Source organism: Falco cherrug, chromosome 4 (assembly GCF_023634085.1).
Source record: "Falco cherrug isolate bFalChe1 chromosome 4, bFalChe1.pri, whole genome shotgun sequence".
NCBI classification, from domain to species: domain Eukaryota; kingdom Metazoa; phylum Chordata; class Aves; order Falconiformes; family Falconidae; genus Falco; species Falco cherrug.
In genome coordinates, this window is record NC_073700.1 from 14,090,635 (window position 1) to 14,109,444 (window position 18,810).

The 18,810-nt window shown below is 47.2% G+C and overlaps 3 protein-coding genes across 10 annotated transcripts in view; all 3 read left to right on the top strand.

The window, feature by feature from the left end:
• The first annotated feature begins 579 nt into the window (after positions 1 to 579).
• RPP14 (ribonuclease P/MRP subunit p14) lies at positions 580 to 3,589 on the top strand. The gene is made up of 5 exons (XM_055707701.1): positions 580 to 738; positions 829 to 913; positions 1,412 to 1,488; positions 2,123 to 2,201; positions 2,867 to 3,589. The coding sequence occupies exons 1-5, from the start codon at positions 653 to 655 to the stop codon at positions 2,921 to 2,923; spliced, it is 384 nt and encodes a 127-aa protein (XP_055563676.1). The 5' UTR covers positions 580 to 652; the 3' UTR covers positions 2,924 to 3,589.
• On the top strand, positions 2,967 to 3,589 carry HTD2 (hydroxyacyl-thioester dehydratase type 2). Its single transcript, XM_027806241.2, has one exon. It carries the CDS (start codon positions 2,967 to 2,969, stop codon positions 3,474 to 3,476), a length of 510 nt encoding a protein of 169 aa, XP_027662042.1. The 3' UTR covers positions 3,477 to 3,589.
• Positions 3,590 to 6,143: 2,554 nt separating this feature from the next.
• Positions 6,144 to 18,810, top strand: part of PXK (PX domain containing serine/threonine kinase like) — a 36,958-nt gene continuing 24,291 nt past the window's right edge. For 3 of the 8 annotated variants that reach the window (XM_055707690.1, XM_055707691.1, XM_055707695.1), the window contains exons 1-3: positions 6,145 to 6,389; positions 16,682 to 16,732; positions 17,399 to 17,446. In XM_055707690.1, the coding sequence (XP_055563665.1) occupies positions 6,288 to 6,389; positions 16,682 to 16,732; positions 17,399 to 17,446 (201 nt within the window). In that variant the 5' untranslated portion in view covers positions 6,145 to 6,287. Of the gene's footprint in view, positions 6,390 to 16,681; positions 16,733 to 17,398; positions 17,447 to 18,810 lie in introns of all 8 variants that reach the window. The other 5 variants (XM_055707688.1, XM_055707694.1, XM_055707693.1 and 2 more) reach the window with 3 other exon arrangements.

Genomic DNA, 18,810 nt, shown 5'->3' on the forward strand with positions numbered 1-18,810 from the left:
CTGGGCTCAGTATTAATTCCTGGGTAAACCTTTAAAAGAAAGGAGTAAGATTCGGTAAAGTTCTTATGCCGAGGATGCGGTTTCATCTTTTTGGCAGAGCGAAGACGGTTCCATCCTCTCTGCAGTTTCTCTCTAAGGGCTTTATTTCACACCCCTCTTGCCATCAGCTACACGGTACTGCCACTGCGGTGTGTCGCCCAGCCAGGACGTCAAGCCAGCCCCCCTCCCCCCGTCCGCCGTGTCCGTAACCGGGGCCGCGTCTGTGCACGGGGGGAGCGGAGGCGCGCCTCCGCTCGCCCCCCTCCGGCGGCGTGGCTACCGGGGACCACCGGGATTTGTCTTTCCGAAGCTAAAAGCGAGCACTTGGCGACGTCACCCTTCCCCACCGCGTCCCAGAGCCCAGCTGCAGCCCCGCAGGCTGCCCGTCGCCCCGCTCAGCCCGAGGCAGGCCGGCTGTTCCCCCCGCCGGCGCCGCTTCCCCTGCCCGGTGCCGAGCCCGCTGCCCCGGCACGGCCCAACGGCGCAGCGGGGCCGGCCCCGAGGGCGGCCATGGCGGGGCGGGGCGGGGCGGGGCGTGCCGGCGCTGACCCCGCGGGGCCGCCGTAGGAGGCCGGGCCGTGCCGCGCCGCCATCGGTGCCGGCGGGGGAGTGGATGGCGCGGGCCGAGCCGCCGGCGGCCGCCTTCGAGCGGCGGGTGCTGCGGAGCGCGGCCGAGCACCACTACCTGCGCGTCCGCCTGTGAGCGAGCGAGCGTGTGTCCCCCCCCGCCCGCGGCCGCCCCCCGCCGCCGCGCACCCCCAGCCCGCCCTCTGCTCTGCTTCCCCGCAGGGAGCTGCCGGACGGCGGGGCCCGGCCGAGCGTCGCGCAGTTCAAGCAGCTGGTGGTGTCGGCGCTGCGGGAGCTGCACGGAGAGGTGGGCCGCGGCCGGCGGCGCCGCGCTGGGCCCTGCGGTCGGTGTTGCGGGGACGGTGCCCGCCGCAGCCAGCCCGCCGCGGGGCGGGGCGGTGTCTGGCCGGCGCTGGGGCGGCGGGGCCGGCGGGCGTCCCGGCGGAGCGATCCGCCTCAGCCCGCCCCGCTCCCTGCTCTCCGCCGCGTTTCGGGCCGGCAGCGAAGGGGGGGCGGCGGGGAGGGTCGTGGCCGGGGGGCGGCGGCGCGGCGGGGACCCCCTGTCCGCGCCCGGCTCCGGTGCCGCCCGGCCGGTGCCAGCGCCGCGGGTCCCCGCTTGTCCCGCCCGAGGCGGAGCGCGGGGCTCGCCCGAGGGGGGCTGCGCTGTGACGCCGGGCGGCGCAGCAGAGGGGCCTGTGGGGCTGGGGCGGAACTGTAACTCCTTTTGACAATCCGGGGGTGAAATAATTTGCTTATGAAATAGGAGCGTAGGGTGGTACTTACCAAGTCACGTATTTTTTCCCAGGTTGGAGCAGCTTTGCCTGTTGATGTCTTAATGTATGAGGAAAAAACTCTGTCTGCCGTATTACGAGTTATTAGCAGGTACGGAGCTGTAGGTGTGTGCTTCGGATGCTGCCCTGGGAGTATTTTTCACAAGAAAACAGAACTCCTAAGCTAAGGATGGTCTTTGAGGAATTAAGCCTAACTTGCAGAAGTCTGTGTACAGCATGCAGGAAATAAATAAAAATTCACTACGAATTGGTAACCTGCATGCATCGGTACATTGTTCCTGATGTATATCAGGATACATATATGTATATCGATACGTATATTCCTAAACAGAATGGTCTGACAGGAACTAAGCACTATTGAAACATGTCTTTAATATCTCTTTGTGTAGTAGAGATGAGAATGGTTACTGTATTGAAATGGCGGAGATGACTGCAGATGATTTAGGGGAAGAAGGAGCTTAAACACGCAGAGAACGAGAACAGGACCAGTAAAGTGAACTTGAAAAGGTTACAGTACGTATCTCTGTGACAAGAGACTGCAGTCATTGCAATAACCCTTCAGGGCATGGTGTTGCTACTAGAACTTTTGGGTGAAATTACCCACTGTTAAACTCAGTTAAGGTTTCATTACTCTTTATGTAGCATTTTTTATTTAAGATATTTATGCAGCAGGAAAACTGAGAAAAACAAATTTTATTAATATATTTTGTTTTCTTGTTGCTTAGCGGCCTTGTCAAGCTGTGGAGTGCTCTAACGCTGCTGGGCTACTACCAGAACAGGAGGTGTGCCTTTCGCGTGCTGCAGGTAAAGCCCTGTGGGGGCTGGATGGCTTCCCCCAAACGTCAGCTCTCGCTCTAAGGTTCTCTGGCTAGCTGAGCACGCTGCCCCTTCACAGAAAGGTGGCCTAGGTGCAAAAACTTCCTGGTTTGGGAGCAGAATGCTTCTCAGTGCAGGTGTGGAGGCCTGTGTTTAAGGAATTCTCGTCTTACAATGAACCTTGTAAAATGTGCCAGTAGTGGCTGTCTCATTACCTTATGGCTTCGTTCCAGTGAGAAGCCCTGATCTCACTAATACATCTGCAAGAAAATTGTTTCTGGACAGTTTCGTTCTTGGCCCACATCTTGGTCCAATCTTTAATTTTCCCTGACCCATTTCTTCCTTTTCTAATAGTCACTGTTGACTGACCTCGTTTAAAAATGCATGCATGAACATGCACTTCTAGAGCTTATTTTTTTTCCAGAGGATGCAGCTCGATAAAATGCGTTCTAAGAATTCTTTGTCTCTGAAGCCATGGCTACACAAAAAACTGCTTAGGCATAGCTCTAAGTTTTTAATCTTTTGTGTAAAAGGGAAATGTTAAGTTTTTCAGCTTGAATGCATTCAATGGTGTTTTGTTTGGGTTTTTTTTAATGCTTTAGTTTCTTGCTTTGTTTTCTGTTGTTTTTTTTTTTCTTCCCTCCCCAAACTAGACATCTCCATTTCTTCTTGCATTATCTGGCAACAGTAGAGAACTGGTCTTGGACTGAATGCGGTTGTTGGTGTGGTTGTACAAAGCAGAAGTTGCTTGAGATGTTGCAGCCCTTCAGGCGTGGAATTTCTGGAAGGGATTTCCGACAAAGAGCCTTGACGAAGCTAACGTTTATCAGCTCGCTGCTGGGACGTCCCATACTTCAGAGTTTACATGTAAAAGTTGGAGACAAAGCTGAACTAACCAAAGCTTTTACACAGAATGATGTTGTTACTTTTTCTTATTTAACAGGTGACACAAACCCTTTACATTTAAATGAAGATTTTGCAAAGAAATCTAGGTTTGGGAGAACTATTGTACATGGAGTTCTGATCAATGGACTTATTTCTGCAGTTCTGGGTACTAAAATGCCCGGTCAAGGATGCGTATTTCTTTCTCAGGAGATCAGATTTCCAGCTCCTTTGTATACTGGTGAAGAAGTCACAGCTGCAGCAGAAGTTAAACGACTGAAGGGTTCTATTGCACACATTTCAGTATCATGTAAAGTCAATGAAAGTGGAAAGACTGTTATGGAAGGGATGGTGAAAGTCATGGTGTCAGACAGCTGTTGATCCTGTGCTACTTTAAAGGCCAGAAATGTACACTTGGTTTTGACTCCGTCTTTTATTGTGACATGACTTAATCCAGTAAATTTGCAACAAAAAAACCTCCGAAATGTTTCAAAGACTGTGTGTGAATTTAATTTTGATAGAACTGCCTTAAATTTAGAGCTTTTTGTTTTCCCATGTATATCGCTAAGATGAAACCAACGGAACTAGGCGCTTACAGTGGCAAAAGCAGCATGTTTAGACAAGCCTTTGCTCAGCTGCAGTGGGAAGTTGTGTGGCAGGGCTTACACTGAGGCTGCTCTTTTCAGCAAAATCTCAGTCCACACTGGCTACCTTCAGTTAAAACTTGTTCCCTCTTCACAAAGTAGTTGTATTGCTCGAAAGCACCGGAGGGAGGAGACAACTGTGTTTAACAAGAGAACAGAAGTGGAGGTGCTGACACAAGTGTTCTGTGAGATCTGTTGTTATCCCTGGCGGCTCTAGCTGCTGCTGCAGCATGCTCTTTTGCAATGTTGTAGCTAGTAAAACCTTCCTTAGCTCTGTGAATAAGTGGTAACCAGCCTTCACATAAGCAATATACTCTGATTAAGCTGGTGATGTGGCTCTCGCAGTACTTTCAAATTCTTTAGATGCCTTCCAAGACCTGATTATAAACAAGCAAGTTACCTCTAATGATAAACGCCTCTAAAACTTGCCTCCCAGAAGCGGAGTGGAGGCTTTTTTAAAAGCCATATTGTCACTAATACTTGGTGACCTTGTGCTCCTGATGGTGAGGGAAACAGGGGTGAATGATATGAACTACATGGCTTCTCTCAGCTTACTTGACTGTGTGAACATGTACTCCCCTTTGCCCACTGAAAGTACCTTGGTTGCTGGTAAAGTAGGTTTTGGGTAATTCATTAGTAAATCATGCAGATTTAATTATTTCAGTACAGACAGATTAGTATGCACTAAAACTTTTCTCCAGGAATGATGGGGACAATCAGGAGTAAAAGTACAGGCTGTCTCCAGTTGGTGGCTCATAGAGTTTTCTGGCAAAAAACTCCCTCTGGCCTGCAGCAACAGAAGTGCATTTGTACCTTTTCTCGACTGCAAATAACCTCGGAAGTTGTTTGCTATGAAACAGCAGTTTGTCCTCAAGCTGTGACAAAACCTGAACAGTTAGTTGTCTGGGCGCGATGTCTCGTGGTTACGTGCAGCTGTGCTGTAACAGCAAACCCCAGGTGTTGACTACAGCTGCTTGGAGCAGGGGTGATATTTAGGATGTTTGACTTCGAAATGCCCTCGGTGGGGTTTGGCGAGTTTGCAACAGGGAACCAGTGCCTGGCAAGAGCTTCCCTTTCCCCATCCCTTTCCCCATCCCTTTCCCCATCCTTTTCCCTTTCCCCATCCCTTTCCCCATCCTTTTCCCTTTCCCCATCCCCTTCCCTTTCCCCATCCCTTTCCCCATCCCTTTCCCCATCCCCTTCCCTTTCCCCATCCCTTTCCCCATCCCCTTCCCTTTCCCCATCCCCTTCCCTTTCCCCATCCCCTTCCCTTTCCCCATCCCCTTCCCTTTCCCCATCCCTTTCCCCATCCCTTTCCCTTTCCCCATCCCCTTCCCTTTCCCCATCCCCTTCCCTTTCCCCATCCCCTTCCCTTTCCCCATCCCCTTCCCTTTCCCCATCCCTTTCCCCAACCCCATCCCTTTCCCCAACCCCATCCCTTTCCCCAACCCCATCCCTTTCCCCAACCCCATCCCTTTCCCCAACCCCATCCCTTTCCCCAACCCCATCCCTTTCCCCAACCCCATCCCTTTCCCCAACCCCATCCCTTTCCCCAACCCCATCCCTTTCCCCAACCCCATCCCTTTCCCCAACCCCATCCCTTTCCCTTTCCCTTTCCCCATCCCTTTCCCCACCCCCCTCCCTTTCCCTTTCCCCATCCCTTTCCCCATCCCCCTCCCTTTCCCTTTCCCCATCCCTTTCCCCATCCCCCATCCCTTTCCCCATCCCTTTCCCCATCCCCCTCCCTTTCCCTTTCCCCCTTCCCTTTCCCCCTTCCCCTTCCCACCCAGGGGCACTGCCTACCCGCCGAACAAAGCGCAGCTCCTCCCCTGCTGCCCGGTCCCCGCCCGGCCGGCGGCAGCTGCTCCCGCCGTGGCTGCTGGGGAGGAGGCTGAGGCTGCCGGCCGGGGGGGGTCCCGGTACCGGGTGGGAACGGGGCGCAGCCGGGGCCGTTCGGCAGGTCCCCGGACGCCGGGGCGTGCGGAGGGTTCTCTGCGCCGCTGCAGTTGGAGTTGCGCTGTGGAGCCCAGTCTGACAGTTTGAAACCTGCGGTTTGCAACACCACCCCCCCCCCCCAAAAAAAAAAAGGAAAAACAATCAACCACCAAAAACCCTTAAAATTTGCAAATTGAGACGCTACCGGCTGCTGCTCCGTAGTGCCGCTGTAACGACTTTACGATGTTTTAGCTCCCCGCTCCCCGCGGTGGGGGGCAGCAGGCGCGCCCGCCCTCCTAAGCCGCCCCCCGCCCCCCCGCAGCGGTGTCACGGGGCCGGCCCCCCAGCCCCCAGCCCCCCGCCGCCCGTGCGGGCGCGCCCCGGGCCCGGCCCCGCCGCGGGGTGGGGGAGCCGCCGGGCCGGGCCTGCCCCGAGCAGCCGCGCGTGCGGGCGGCGGGCGCGGCGCGGCGCCCCCTGGCGGTCGGCGGCGGTCGGTCGGTCGGCGGCGCTAAGGCCCGGCGGCGCGGCGGTGCCGTGTTGACAGCGGCGGCCGCGCCGGGAGCAGCCCCGGGAAGCAGGTTGGCGGCGCCGGGTTCCCGCTCCCCGCCCCGGGATGGCCTTCATGGAGAAGCCGCCGGCCGGCAAGGTGCTGCTGGACGACACGGTGCCGCTGACAGCGCAGATCGAGGCGAGCCAGAGCCTGCACTCCCACACGGTGAGCCGGGCAGGCCGGGCCGCGGCGGGCGGCGGGAGCGGCCGGTGCCGGGGCGGGGGGAGCCGCGTGCCGGGGGGCGCAGGGCGGGAGGCGCCCGGGGGACGCGGGGCCGCAGCGAGGCCGGGGCAGCGGGAGGCGCGGAGGGCGCCGGGGCGGGCGGGGGCCGTGCGGGGACCGGGGGCGGCTGGCGCGGCGGCGGGGCGGGGGGCGAGGGCGAGGCGTGGAGCCAGACGGCGGGGCCGGGCCCTCAGCAGCCGCCCGGGCCACCCCTCCGGCGGGGATGCGGCTGCGCCGCCGGCGCCCGGCCTCCCGCAGCAGCCGGGGGTGCGCGGCCCCGCTGCTCCCGCCCGCGGCGGGGTGGCCCGCAGCCTGCCCGGGGGGCGGCGGGGCGGCCTGGGGCCCGCGCCCAGCCAGGCCTGGCGCCGTCCCGCCCGGCAGCCACGGTGATTCCCGTTCGCCGGGTCTGTCACGGCGCTGGGGGCCGAGGGGCTCTGTCCGCCCCGGCTCGGCAGCTGCGGGGAAGTTCCGTCTGCGCCGGCCGCGGCCGCCCGGGTCCCGCCGCGCCCTGCGCGGGGCCGCAGCGCTGCGGGGGCACCGGGGGCACGGCCGTGCTGCGGGCGGCGGGGCGGGACCCGCCGGGCTTGTGGCACCGGTTAACCCCTCTGGGATGCCCGGGGCACACGCACGCTGCCGCCGTAAGAACTGCGGCGACATCCCAGTTTCATCATCTCCTGTTTGCAGTGATTTTCCGCTTTAGAAACCAGGTGTGTTTATGGTGTGAGCCGGGGGGAGACCTGCCTGGCCTTTCTGATTCCCGCTGTGGCCCAGAGCGGGGATGCTGGGCTAAAGAGGAGGCCAGAGGCGGCTCAGCAGCAGGTACGCCAGCAGGGAGCCTGTTGGGAATGGGGAGCAGGGTTCCTGCTGCCCCCTCCACGCTCCGGTTCCCGCGGCGTGGATCCCTCTTCCCGCATCCTCGCATCTGGTGAATACCCTTAACCCCAAATAACGATAATTGTAGGCTTGCCACAGCATATACAACTAATCTGTAAACTGTTCTTATTAAATACTTTTCCTATAAGTAATCCACGCTTAAGAAGTGTGTTTTGTGTGAGGAACTCGCCTTAACTGGTGTTCCAGCCTTCCGAACACAAGCTATGTATGAGAAATTGTCCAGAAGATCTTGTGAACCTGTCAGGCAATGGCTCTCTCAACTGTTGCACCTCCTCTTCTAAATAAAATTAATGAGGTTTATTTTCTGGCAAGCCTGGTACTTTTCACCTGTTACAGTAGCTGAGGGGCGCGTGTGCCAAGTCCAGTGAGCAGCTGTACAACTCCGAACACTCCCCAGTTTGCAGCCCAGCTCACAGGTCTGTTCTTGTTGCATCGTGCCTTACCATACTTTTTTGCTAGTGCAAATGACAATAGCTTTTTGTGGTTTTTTCTTTGGTTTGCGTGATTCTTGTTAAGAGTAAAAAAAAAAAAAGTCACAAAATTCTTTTAGAACAAGCACTTGGAAGTAGTTTCTCGAACCAGACTCTGTGTGTGTGTGTTGTCTTGTCTGGGTGAGTGTGATAGCAAATGTTGCTCCCCCTGCTCTGTCTTTCATCTCTGTATACTGTTACTAATGGGTGTTCAGAAAAAATTCTCTACTGATTTGTTCTGATCTTTGGTTAATAACAGAACGCTGGAGCACTGTGCCTTTTGATTTAAAATCTGTCTCTAAGATATATCTATTAGTAATTGTTTGTTTTACTGCAGAAGCCCTGTTGATAGTTGAAAGATGGCTCGAAGCGCGCGTAGCACAGATGGTTTATATAGAGGCGGTGTGGGATAAGAAAATACAGGAAGCCATAACAGAGACTTGGTTTCTTATTTGACGCAGACTGGATATTTTGTCATTTTGGATGCTTCATCTTATGTCCCTGGTATCTGAATAATTTGTTTATTGGTGGGTGATGCTGTCCCTGATTTCAACTTTCCTTTTATTTGGCTTAAATAAGCCACACAAATAGATCTGTGTGTTTGAAGAGGTGCCTAAATGGAGCCCCCCTTAAGAAATAAGGGTTGAATTGCTTTTGGCGGGGAGTTAAGACTGGGTTTTACTTTGTTATATTATAGATGTGAAGAAGTAGGTTGTCATTAACTGAACGCTTTTTTGCATTTGTTCCTCATTCCACCTCAAAGCATTATCTTCAAAAGCTGTAGATCTATACAGTTCTTCATCCCAAAACTAATGTGAGGAGAACTAGGTCTCCACATGTTAGACTTGTTCTAAAGCTGAAATACAAAGGCATTCATGAATAAATTTTCTATTCTTTTGTCAGCAGTATGTATTAAGATTTTATAATGCTGCTTACTGTTGCAAGAATTGCTTTAAACTTGCATTTATAATTCTTTTTCCTCTACATCATTGCTTATAAAAGCATTCACATGAAGATGATTTAGGCCCAGGTTAGGTGCAGCTTTAACATGGCAGCTGAACTAGTAATAATGTCAGCCTCCCATGGGTGCTGAAAATAGCCAGTCTTCTGAACAACCAGCTAGGGAAAAAGTGAAGAATTTTAGGAAAAGCTCTGTAGACACAGTGAAATACCACTCAGAAGACCAAAGCTTGTGTCAAATGAATAGTTTGCTTGTCTGTTGTTCAAAGCAGCTTCTGTTAATTTCAATTTACTACAACAGTCTGGGTAAGTGTAAAGTTAATTGAAGTAAAGTAAATTGAATTGCGGGCTGTACTTGGCAGAGGCTGAGTTTCTGTTTCCTGGGGATGAAGGTGCAACTGAAAAAAAACAAAACCGAAAGCAAACCCCGAAACTACTACATACCTAACTGAATTCTCCAGAAACCCAGGAAAGGAGAAAGCTAGTATTTAAAATGTACTTTTGAGGGTTTACAGTTCTTGCTTAGTAAGCACATGTCAATCCCCTAGCAGATGTGGGTTTTAGATTGTTAGGAAATCAACTGCAAAGTTTTCTGACATGCTCACAAGCTCTTCATGTTTCTTTCAAGTCAGAAGAGCTCAGACGTTCTTACTTGAGTCAGTACATCTCAGCTGGTACATACTCTCCGTGCTTTTCTGTTGCAACCAAGAAATTGTCAGCTGAGGTTTTCTTTCCGTGTGTTTATTTCCATTGATAATTGAAGGTGAGAATGGTGCCTTTTCATTTTTACAAAAGTTGTTTCCCCAGTTAAGTGTGTTACAAGCAGTCTTTGAGTTTTGTTGGAACGTGCACTTACTGCGCTATAGAATTACTCATATGCATTTATGGAGTCCTTTTCATTTTGAAAGCCAAATAAATTTGTGTTGCAGGCGCATTCCAGTGGTACCTCACTTCATAGCTTTGAAATGACACGAGCAAACCCTGTCAGCTTCATTTTGTCTCTTGCTGTATGATTCAACCGCTAGCACTCGGTAGGAAGAGAAACTGTGTAACTTCCAGGAGTGTGCTGGGCACCCTTTTCACAGGCATGGTTGTGCTCTTGGTAGGTGTGTGTACCAACCGTTTTGCAGAAAATGAAGTTGTTTTGTTGCCATCGCATTCCTTGAATGATAGGAGCAGAATTGCATCCGTTATATTAAGCCATTTGCAGGTGTCTCATCTCAATGCCAAATGTGTTCTGACAACCGAGGCATTTTCAGCACTAAAGCTTTAACAAATTTTTGGCTATTCAACTTGCTTCATAGTATATTCATCTGTATATTCCCTATTTAAAAGTGGCTTTCTTTCTAAGCATTAAAATAGGGTGCTATTTTCTTCCACAATAATCTAGACCTATTCCTTAATAAGAATCGCACATCTGTATGTACAAGCTTTAGAGCACTTTACAGCAGTAAAACCACTAGCAAGTTATACATACATTTGCGAACATTCCTTAATTCTTTATCTGAAGTGATTTCCTTTTGCATGCATTTCATGTTGAAATTGAAGTAGTGAAACGGCCAATTTTGCTACAGTACATTGTTATCTTAAAGGCATTTGGAAATGAACAGCTGAAATAAATCCCTCTTGTAACATACTTTCAGAGTTTTTCATTTTCCTTAAGCAATGATGAATGTTGACACATAGCTGTTAGATTAGAAAAATATTGAAAAAGCATTTATGTTTTTCCTATATTGTTCTGTGATACAAAAATGGAGCCATATGTTTTTAGAACTGGAGGATTTATGTTAAAAGCTTGTAAAAGACTTTGCACATCTGCTTTATAAGGAATTAAATCTCTGCAAGGTTGCCTTCGCTTTGGGGCAAAAAGAAGTGATAAAGTTACTTTTAGAGGTGCTTTAGATGGGGAACTATCAGAGTTCACTTGTTGAGGTTTTGGAAATGCAGTTTCTCCACTGGAATTAGTAAGTAAGCTTGACTGCCTCACACCTCTGCCTCCCGCCCCCCAGCTTGAGCTCAGAAAAGATAGTGGTTTCATCACACCTTATTTCAGATATCCCAACCTTACGGGTTTCCACTGGTGAACTTAGTACGTTAGTATTGCGTTTGTAGCCCTTGAGAAGATTGCAGCGAACATGTTAGTTGCCGTATCATACTGTTGTAAAGCCATTGCCTTAGAGATCTTGCAGTGTAATTAGAATATTGTTATTGGCTACTGAGTATTTCCTGAAAAACACCGAGTATTTTGCTGTTGTGGTGAAGGCCATGGTGATGCTGGGTACTGAAAAGCTGGTATTTATCTTGTCTCCAGAGCTTTTCTTGTTCAGCAAGTTTCATTACATGTAAATGTGTGTCCTATTTATTTTTCTGCAGTTGTCCTACTTCATAGCTTTCACTTGTCGAGTGGCTTACTTGTTACTACACCGGTGATACAGGGTGTATGGAGCTGCATATGTGTGTGGAGCTGTGTAATGTCCCCAGACAAACACGAGCATTGTTTAAAATGTAGGTGAACGCTGCTGTTGCTGCTTGTACCTCAGATGGGCTTAGTGGCAGGTTGTGTGATAGCAAATAAGTACCGTGCCCTGTAGCGAGGAGGTCCCTGGGTCTGAGCAGCTTTCCTGATTTGGTTGCTGCTTTTCACATGGGAGATTTTCTAAATAAACACTTAAAAGAGCTTCTTACTAGAAATTGTTCCAATCCAGCCTACTTAAGCAGGGATTGTATTCATCCTTAATTAGGCTTTCCTCTCTTTAATGCTTATAAAATAAAGCCCTTTCAAACTTTTAGTTGATGTGACCTCAAGGTGACCTGGATCTTTATAATGGTTGGCTTTTCAAGCCTGGTGGATTAAACAGATGTACAGCAGAAATCTGTGGAAGAATAGACTGACTATCCTGAGCCAGAAATTTGAAGACTATTTTCTCGGGAAAACAGAATGTATTACCCAATATTGGTGAGATTCTCTATGGTTTTTTATATGAATCTCTAAATTCACCACTTGTTCTTTCCTGTTTTGTCTCTGCAAAAGCCTGTTTGCTTTCTGTTTCCAAAACTAGGAAAGATGATAAACAGCAATTGTTAAACATTTGGACTTGCTTTGCTGTGTAACTTTCACCTAGGAATGCTAACAAAATTATCTGAGTAGCTCTGAGCTGCTGATGTTCTAACAAGTGTAGGCATACCAGGGAGTAATCTTGGTGAATTTTGGGGGAAAAAACACCTAAATGTTGGCTCTGCATGAAAATGGGTAAGTTCAGGATAACGTTAATCCTAGGCAGTGATTGTGAAACTATTACTGGCAAAGGACTGGAGAAATGCAGCATGGTTGTCGCTGATCCATGTGGATATTTGGAAAATACTCTTTTCCAGAAACTCTATGCGGCACTCTGTAGCGGTAGGAAGATTTTAGGAAACAACAGTGTGCAACTGGGGGCATATGGCTTTCCCTGGTCCTGACCTCCTCCTCCTCCTCCTCCCGGCACTGGTTTCTGCTTTCTTGACTAATCAGAGCAGCCAGGGAATGATCCCATAGGTAGCACCACTTTGCTCAGCACCTTTATAGATGTATATTGAACGGCTGCTGGAATATCAAGGTTGTGGTAGGAGCTGGCTTGGCGGGATTGATAGGAAGAGCAGTGGATTTACAAACCTTACCGGGGGGGTGGGTGGTGGTGGGTTGGAGGGGCTCGGGGGGGGTGTGCTGTCCTTGGAATGGTTTTACAGCCTGTCTTGGTGGTGGTTCCTATGTAGTTGATGCCAGTGAGCTTGCTGCCTGTGGGCAAAATCAGTAGCGGGAGGTTGTCTCTCCTTTGCCAAGTGGCAGCTGTTAGGGCTTCTTTGAAGTTGTTTGGTAAACTGAGGCACGGGAAAGATTTTGAGCCATTTGCGTGGGAGTGAAAGACACCATGGGAATTTCTGCGTGAGTGTAGCTGACTTAGATCTAGCAGAGCCTGGTTGGTGATCTCTAAAATCGACGGCAGGCGTGAACTCTGGTAATTGCTCGCCCTTTCTGAAGCCTTTTCCGTTCTGTTTTCCTGTGTTGGAAGATGCAGCGAAACAGCAATGATTCTGTTTCCTACGGGCAGAGTTTCAGTCCCACTATCAAATCTGGATGCCTCAGAAAAAAACTGTTGTAATTCAGATCTTTTTCCCTGGACAAAACAGAATTTGGGAGAGTAATAAAGGCTTTTGCACATTCAGGCCTTCTCCTTGAAGAGTTGAAAGCTCTTCTTTGGTCCTATGGGAAGCGTATATCAGCGGTGCTAATTATAATCCCAAGACAAGCTTGCTGCCGTGTGGAGGCAATAGGAAGTATCAACTTCTCACTAAAATTCAGCACACTGTGGTCTGCTGTTTACGTGTAGCCATGGCAGATATTAGGAATGGGATTGTATTTCTTGTCCTGGCCTTTCTACTACAGCTGTTCGTTGACTTTCGGTCTTGTTATCAACTTTTTTGGGGAAAAAACCCAGAAGACCATTTAGGCTGACAGAGCATGGTGGGGTCTTACCTTTTCCATACAGACAGAACTAACAACCACCTCTGAAGAGTGATGCTCTCTTCTTTCAGGTGATGAACCCCATGACATAAAGAGCGAGCCCAATTAGTGCCACAGCAGTACCGGATGGGCAAATGCTTGAGTGTATGTGGAAAAAATAGTTGTGGCCCAAATATATATATATTTTTTCCTTAATATAATCTTACTGTGAGAATGGGCTCTGAGCCCTGACTCGTTTACCGCTAGGCTCTCCAGAAGAGACGACTGTCGTATTCATCAGAGTGGTTGTATGCAATAAGATGCTTTGATGGTTGTCTAATGAATTTGTGTGTTCTGCCTGCCCGAGAGCATTTTCTTGGGGTACAATAGAAAAGGTTAATTGCTGAATAAAGAGTAAGTGCTACAAGGGATTGAGCAATAACTCTGCTGCTTTCAAAATCCTAGAAAAGATGAATGACTGAACACGGTGAGTCATTAGTGACGTGGTTTTTCAGAGAAATGGCCAATGTTCCATTGCAACTTGCTGAATAAGCAGTTGCCACAATTTTTTGGCTGTGTGTGAAATAGTCTCTTCCTACTTCACAAAATGCAGCAAAGACAACAAACCAGGAAAAGACACATTAGTGGTGAATCTGGGTTTCCAGGTGTCCCTTTAATTGGTTTCTGCCACGCAGTTTCCAAACATAATTACACTAGTTGAATTGCAGTCAGCTCTGTGGATTTTTGTTACGGTTTATGAGGATTTGGGCTTCTTGTTTTGCCGAAAAATACCTTAATTGTGATTTCAAATGGGTAAGAGAAGAGAATATGGAGGTAGCATGTCAGGCTGACTTTCTGAAAATAGGCACATTAAATCCAACGTAATAGTTATGTGTTTTAGTTTGTGACATCTTGGTCTTCTCTCATTTCCGTCTAAGCTGCTGGGATATGAAATGTTTTAAATCAGTTTGGATTTCATGCTTACTAGTCTTGAATTTGTTCTCAAGGCTAGATGGTTCAAAATTGCTACAGGTATTTGCCAGCTGTTGATAATAAAGAATATTTTAAGTGAATTTTAGGAAACGGAATAGCATTTTTGTCTGAGCAGCATTGTGCTTTGGAAAGAAACTTCAGTAAATGAATTCTGGATTAGTTAATGTTGAACACACAAGGTAGTGCCATCTGATAAGTGCTGCTTTTGCCTCTTGTCTGGAACGGTCACAATTCTTGATTTACGCTTCTTATTTTTCATGGTGGTAAATGTTAAGTGAGAATTTAATTCTATGGAGGGATTCTCTGATATGCCCCGCTTAGTTTGCATCCAGTGTTTATGTTTTTCATTGTACAAGCTTTTAATTTCTTTTCATTTGAAATAAAATTAGTTCTCTGTGGTTCTGAAGGCAACTAAAAAAACCAGAAGGTGCTTCACAGTACCTGAAAGAAGTTACTAATAAATACCTGTTGTGTATTTTGAACTGTGAAGCTGAATTTATAATACTTCATGGATCAAACACTCAATTAATTGAATTACCTAGTCAGTATGCATATGTCTGGTACATGCCAGATAGAGTTACTGTCACAGAATGGACAAATTTGGGATATAAACGCAAGGAGCTGGAAATGCCTTTGTTTATTTGCTGTTATTTCGTTATTGTCTATTCCTGATAATTTGGAATGCAGCATTGATGTTAATATCTGAAGAAATTGTGCACAACGCTCTGATCTGTCCCTTTTGTTTATGTGAGACTCCTATTGATGTCAGCAGTTCAACAAAATCAAGTGGTGTTTGAAATTGAAAGATTATTCAGCCCGTGACATAAAATACAGTTGAAAGTTTGTACCTGGGTGAACAAAGTCATGCGAGTTGAATAACAAAAGATTTACCCTGTGATGCATGCTGCACTGCCGGCGGTGACGGGGGGTACTCACACATCGCTTGGCGCAAAGGCAAAGAGCTTTTTGCACGTTCCAGCTTAGAAATGCTGTGAGCTGTGGCTTGAATTTGTATTTGGTTTAGAATTTCTGGTTCTCACATTGAATTCTGTAGCTGCAGGTGTGCGGTGTGACTGAGCGCGTTGGGTGAGGCAGCGTGGGGGATTTAGCGGTGCTCTGAGCGTCGGTGGTGGGTCCTGCCAGCCCTGGCCGTGCACTGCAGAGAAGATCAATGTGCTTAAGAGGTGTTGGGGATGTACGCCCCTTCTACGTCAGACTGATACAACTGGAAGGAAAGTGTAAAAGCGTAGGTCCCTGTGTGGCTTCTTCCCCCTCTTCTGACTCTGGGTACTCTCCCACTCTCCTCGGTGTTGGGAGTGGCGTTTTCTCAGACAGCACCTTACTTTTTGGCTCTCCATTTTCATGTTTTTCAATGTAAATCACGTGGCCAGGGAATTATCTGTCTAATAAGACTTTAATTGCTGCATTTGTAGAGCTCTGTGTATGCAAATGGTAAAGGAAGGATCTGTTACTACACTCAGCCCAGATCAATTTTATTTCCTTGCTAATTTAACAATATCTAGAACAAAGATTACAGGCTTTCCAGGGAAGGGACTTGCCTCCTTCATGATCTTTGAAATGTCAGAAGTATTTTTAGAGCTGTTGTCAAACCTAAAGTAGGGGTAAACAAAAGTGTGGCTTCCTTGAAGTATGTCTGAGCAGGAGTACAAGATACTTGGTATCTATTCTTGTGATAATTAGATAAATTTCAAATAAAGATATTGCTGTATTGACCAGCTGTTAATCTATAAATGGTGCAGTGGAGCTTGAAATGAAAAGACTGAAAAGAATTGTGCTTCATGAATTTAGTTGTGGTGGGAAAATTGTTAATTCTTAAAATATGGAAGCGGCTCAACTGAGATTTAGATGTATCTGCATGGTTAATATAGACATAATTAACATGAAGCTTGCATTATAAATGAAGAATTATCATCATGAAAAACTGATACGTTCTAGTTACTCAAGCATACTCCAAAGCTTTTGTGGTAACCTTTCTTGTACAAAAATAACTAGAGGTTGGGCAGCTGTGGGTATTTACTGGCATTTTATTCCATTATGATGGTGGCGGTAATTCCTGGGGGCTATGTGTTAGATATTGGGGGTGAGGTGAGGAGGGGTTTCTTCAGCTGTTGTTGGTAGAGGTGTGCGTTGAGTATGCGCTTGCTTTTTCTTTAATTATACAAAACCTTTCAGGTGCTTCATAGGTCCGCAAGCTCTTGGACATCCCTTTGTTCTACTCTGTGAAGCAGAAAGAGACAGCTGCTAGTGACAGGACTGAGTAACCCGGCTCTGACTGTCACCTAGGTGCTTCAAATGTCGATCTGAACTTTCTGTTTCTGAATGTTTCCTAATCGGATAGTGATCACATTTGGAGAAGTACCTAATAACTTTCTTCAGCTCATTAGTTCTCATTTCTAATAACTTTTTCCTTTTATTAGGAATACATAATCCGTGTTCAGAGAGGAGTTTCAGCAGAAAACAGTTGGCAGGTAATTTCTTAAACTGTGGTTCATATAACCAGGATGCCTTTTTAGGAAGAGTTTGAGAGTTGTCTCTTCCTAGCTTTTTTAATTGGAGCTGGAGAGAGAAATGTTGGTTTGGAATTGAGAACATGAAGTGCCTGAATACTTTTGGTCAAAAACTAAGAGAAAAACAGTATTGCTGCCAGCTACAGAAGCATGGTGTGTGCTGCTATTGTGAATATTGTAGGAAAAATGCCTGTCGTGTTACTACTGTGTGTTGGTATGGCTATAATTTTTAAATCTCAAATGTCAGTTTGCCTTCCTTAGTGCTAAAATCAGAGCCTTGCTGGTACGTGACCAGTGACACCTAGAAGTAGTTATGAAGATGACTGTGAAAAGTTGTCGAATCTAATATGCCAAAAATGCTTTGTTTGCAGGCAACTTTGCTCACAAGTATTTTTTTAAGGTGTTTTTTTAATGTTTAGAAACACATTTTTGTTGTGGTCAAGATGTGATTAAAAACTCTTCTATGCTTGCTCTCTGGCAAGATGACGTAAATCCAGCAGTTGTACAAAAGTGATTAAAAGAAGAAAAAATGGTAAAAGGGAATTACTTTTCTTTGATGAGATTTTGAAGAGTAAAATGCTAATGGAAAAAGTAATGTTTCCTGAACTGTGTCTTTCTTTTTTGCAGATTGTGAGGCGATACAGTGACTTTGACTTGCTTAATAATAGCTTGCAGGTAACTTTCACCCTTGATATATAAATATGAAATGTCATTTAGAATTATATATTTAAAATGGCTTGTGATATTTTTTATGTATTGCAGTGATGAAAAAATACAAATTCACATAGCTGTAAAGAGAAACTGTGACTTGAATGTATACTTTTTTCACTGTTATTTTTTTTGGTAAAATTTTGCTTTTTGGCATCAGCAGGATCAATTTATATAGAAATGGAGGAAACTGGCAGGTACTGAATCTTTCCCTTCAGTACTGTGACTTGTTCCGGTTTTATGTGTTATTATTTGTTCCTCCTTTGATTCGAAGAAAGCCAAGGCACATACCAACCTTATAAATTCAGCATTGAAGTGCTATGGGTCTCATTATTTATATTCAACTAAAAGCACTACCAGATGCTGCTTATCATGTGATGGTTTTCTGTATCACTGGAAAGTGTTCTTTAGTTAAACACTGAACTTACTGTGTGTTTGCTTTTTAGGACAATTATTTCTTTTTAGTTTGTGTGGGAAAAAGCAGGGTATGTGAGTGTGTTTGGGAAGAGGGGGGAAGTGGCTGTGACTAGCATCTACAGGAGTGAAACCTGTTACTCAAGATTTCCATAGTACTAGGCAAACAAGATGAAAAGGGAATACTGCCATGTGAGGTTACATGTTTGTGACTTGGAAATTTTTTCCCCTGTTAAATGTGTGAACTCAAGAGCTTAATGCTGCTTCACCGCCCCCTCACCCCAGTCAAATTGGCTATCTGCTTGATGAACGTCAGAGCAAAAACATGTAAGGATGTTGAATTGTGTGCTCTGATAGTCTGCTTTAACTGACTCCTATGCTAGAAGGTGAATGGAGGGGGAAAAGGAAAATTAGTCATAATTCAACAGATGCAACATGGTTTCCTTGTGGAATTGTTTTATTGAATGTGCAATAGCATGTAGGAACTTTTATCATGACCTAGAAACCTCTTGTGTGATGTGCTGAATAAATGCAATACAAAGATGTCTCCTGCTGCGGAGAATCCAGGGTTTAAGATTAGGTGGGTGCCCATGGGAACACAAGGAAGTGAGATGGCACTAGTCCTCGCAGTACATGGTGGTCATTGTGGTCTTAACCATAGTCAAGTTTTGATAGACATCACAGGGAAAAGAATTTTGAGAACGTTTTAAAATGAAAAAAGAGTTCACTTTTGCAGCCACCTATAACAAGCTCCTCTTAACCACGGGGAATAGAATGTGTTAAGGCATGAAAAAGCTTTGTTGCCTTCTCATTTCACTTTCAAATGAGGCAGCTTTAGTAGAAAAGGCAACGGACCTTTAAGACTTTAAATTCAGAAATTACAAGTACTGAAAGGTTAGGCCTAGGTGGAGGGTCTA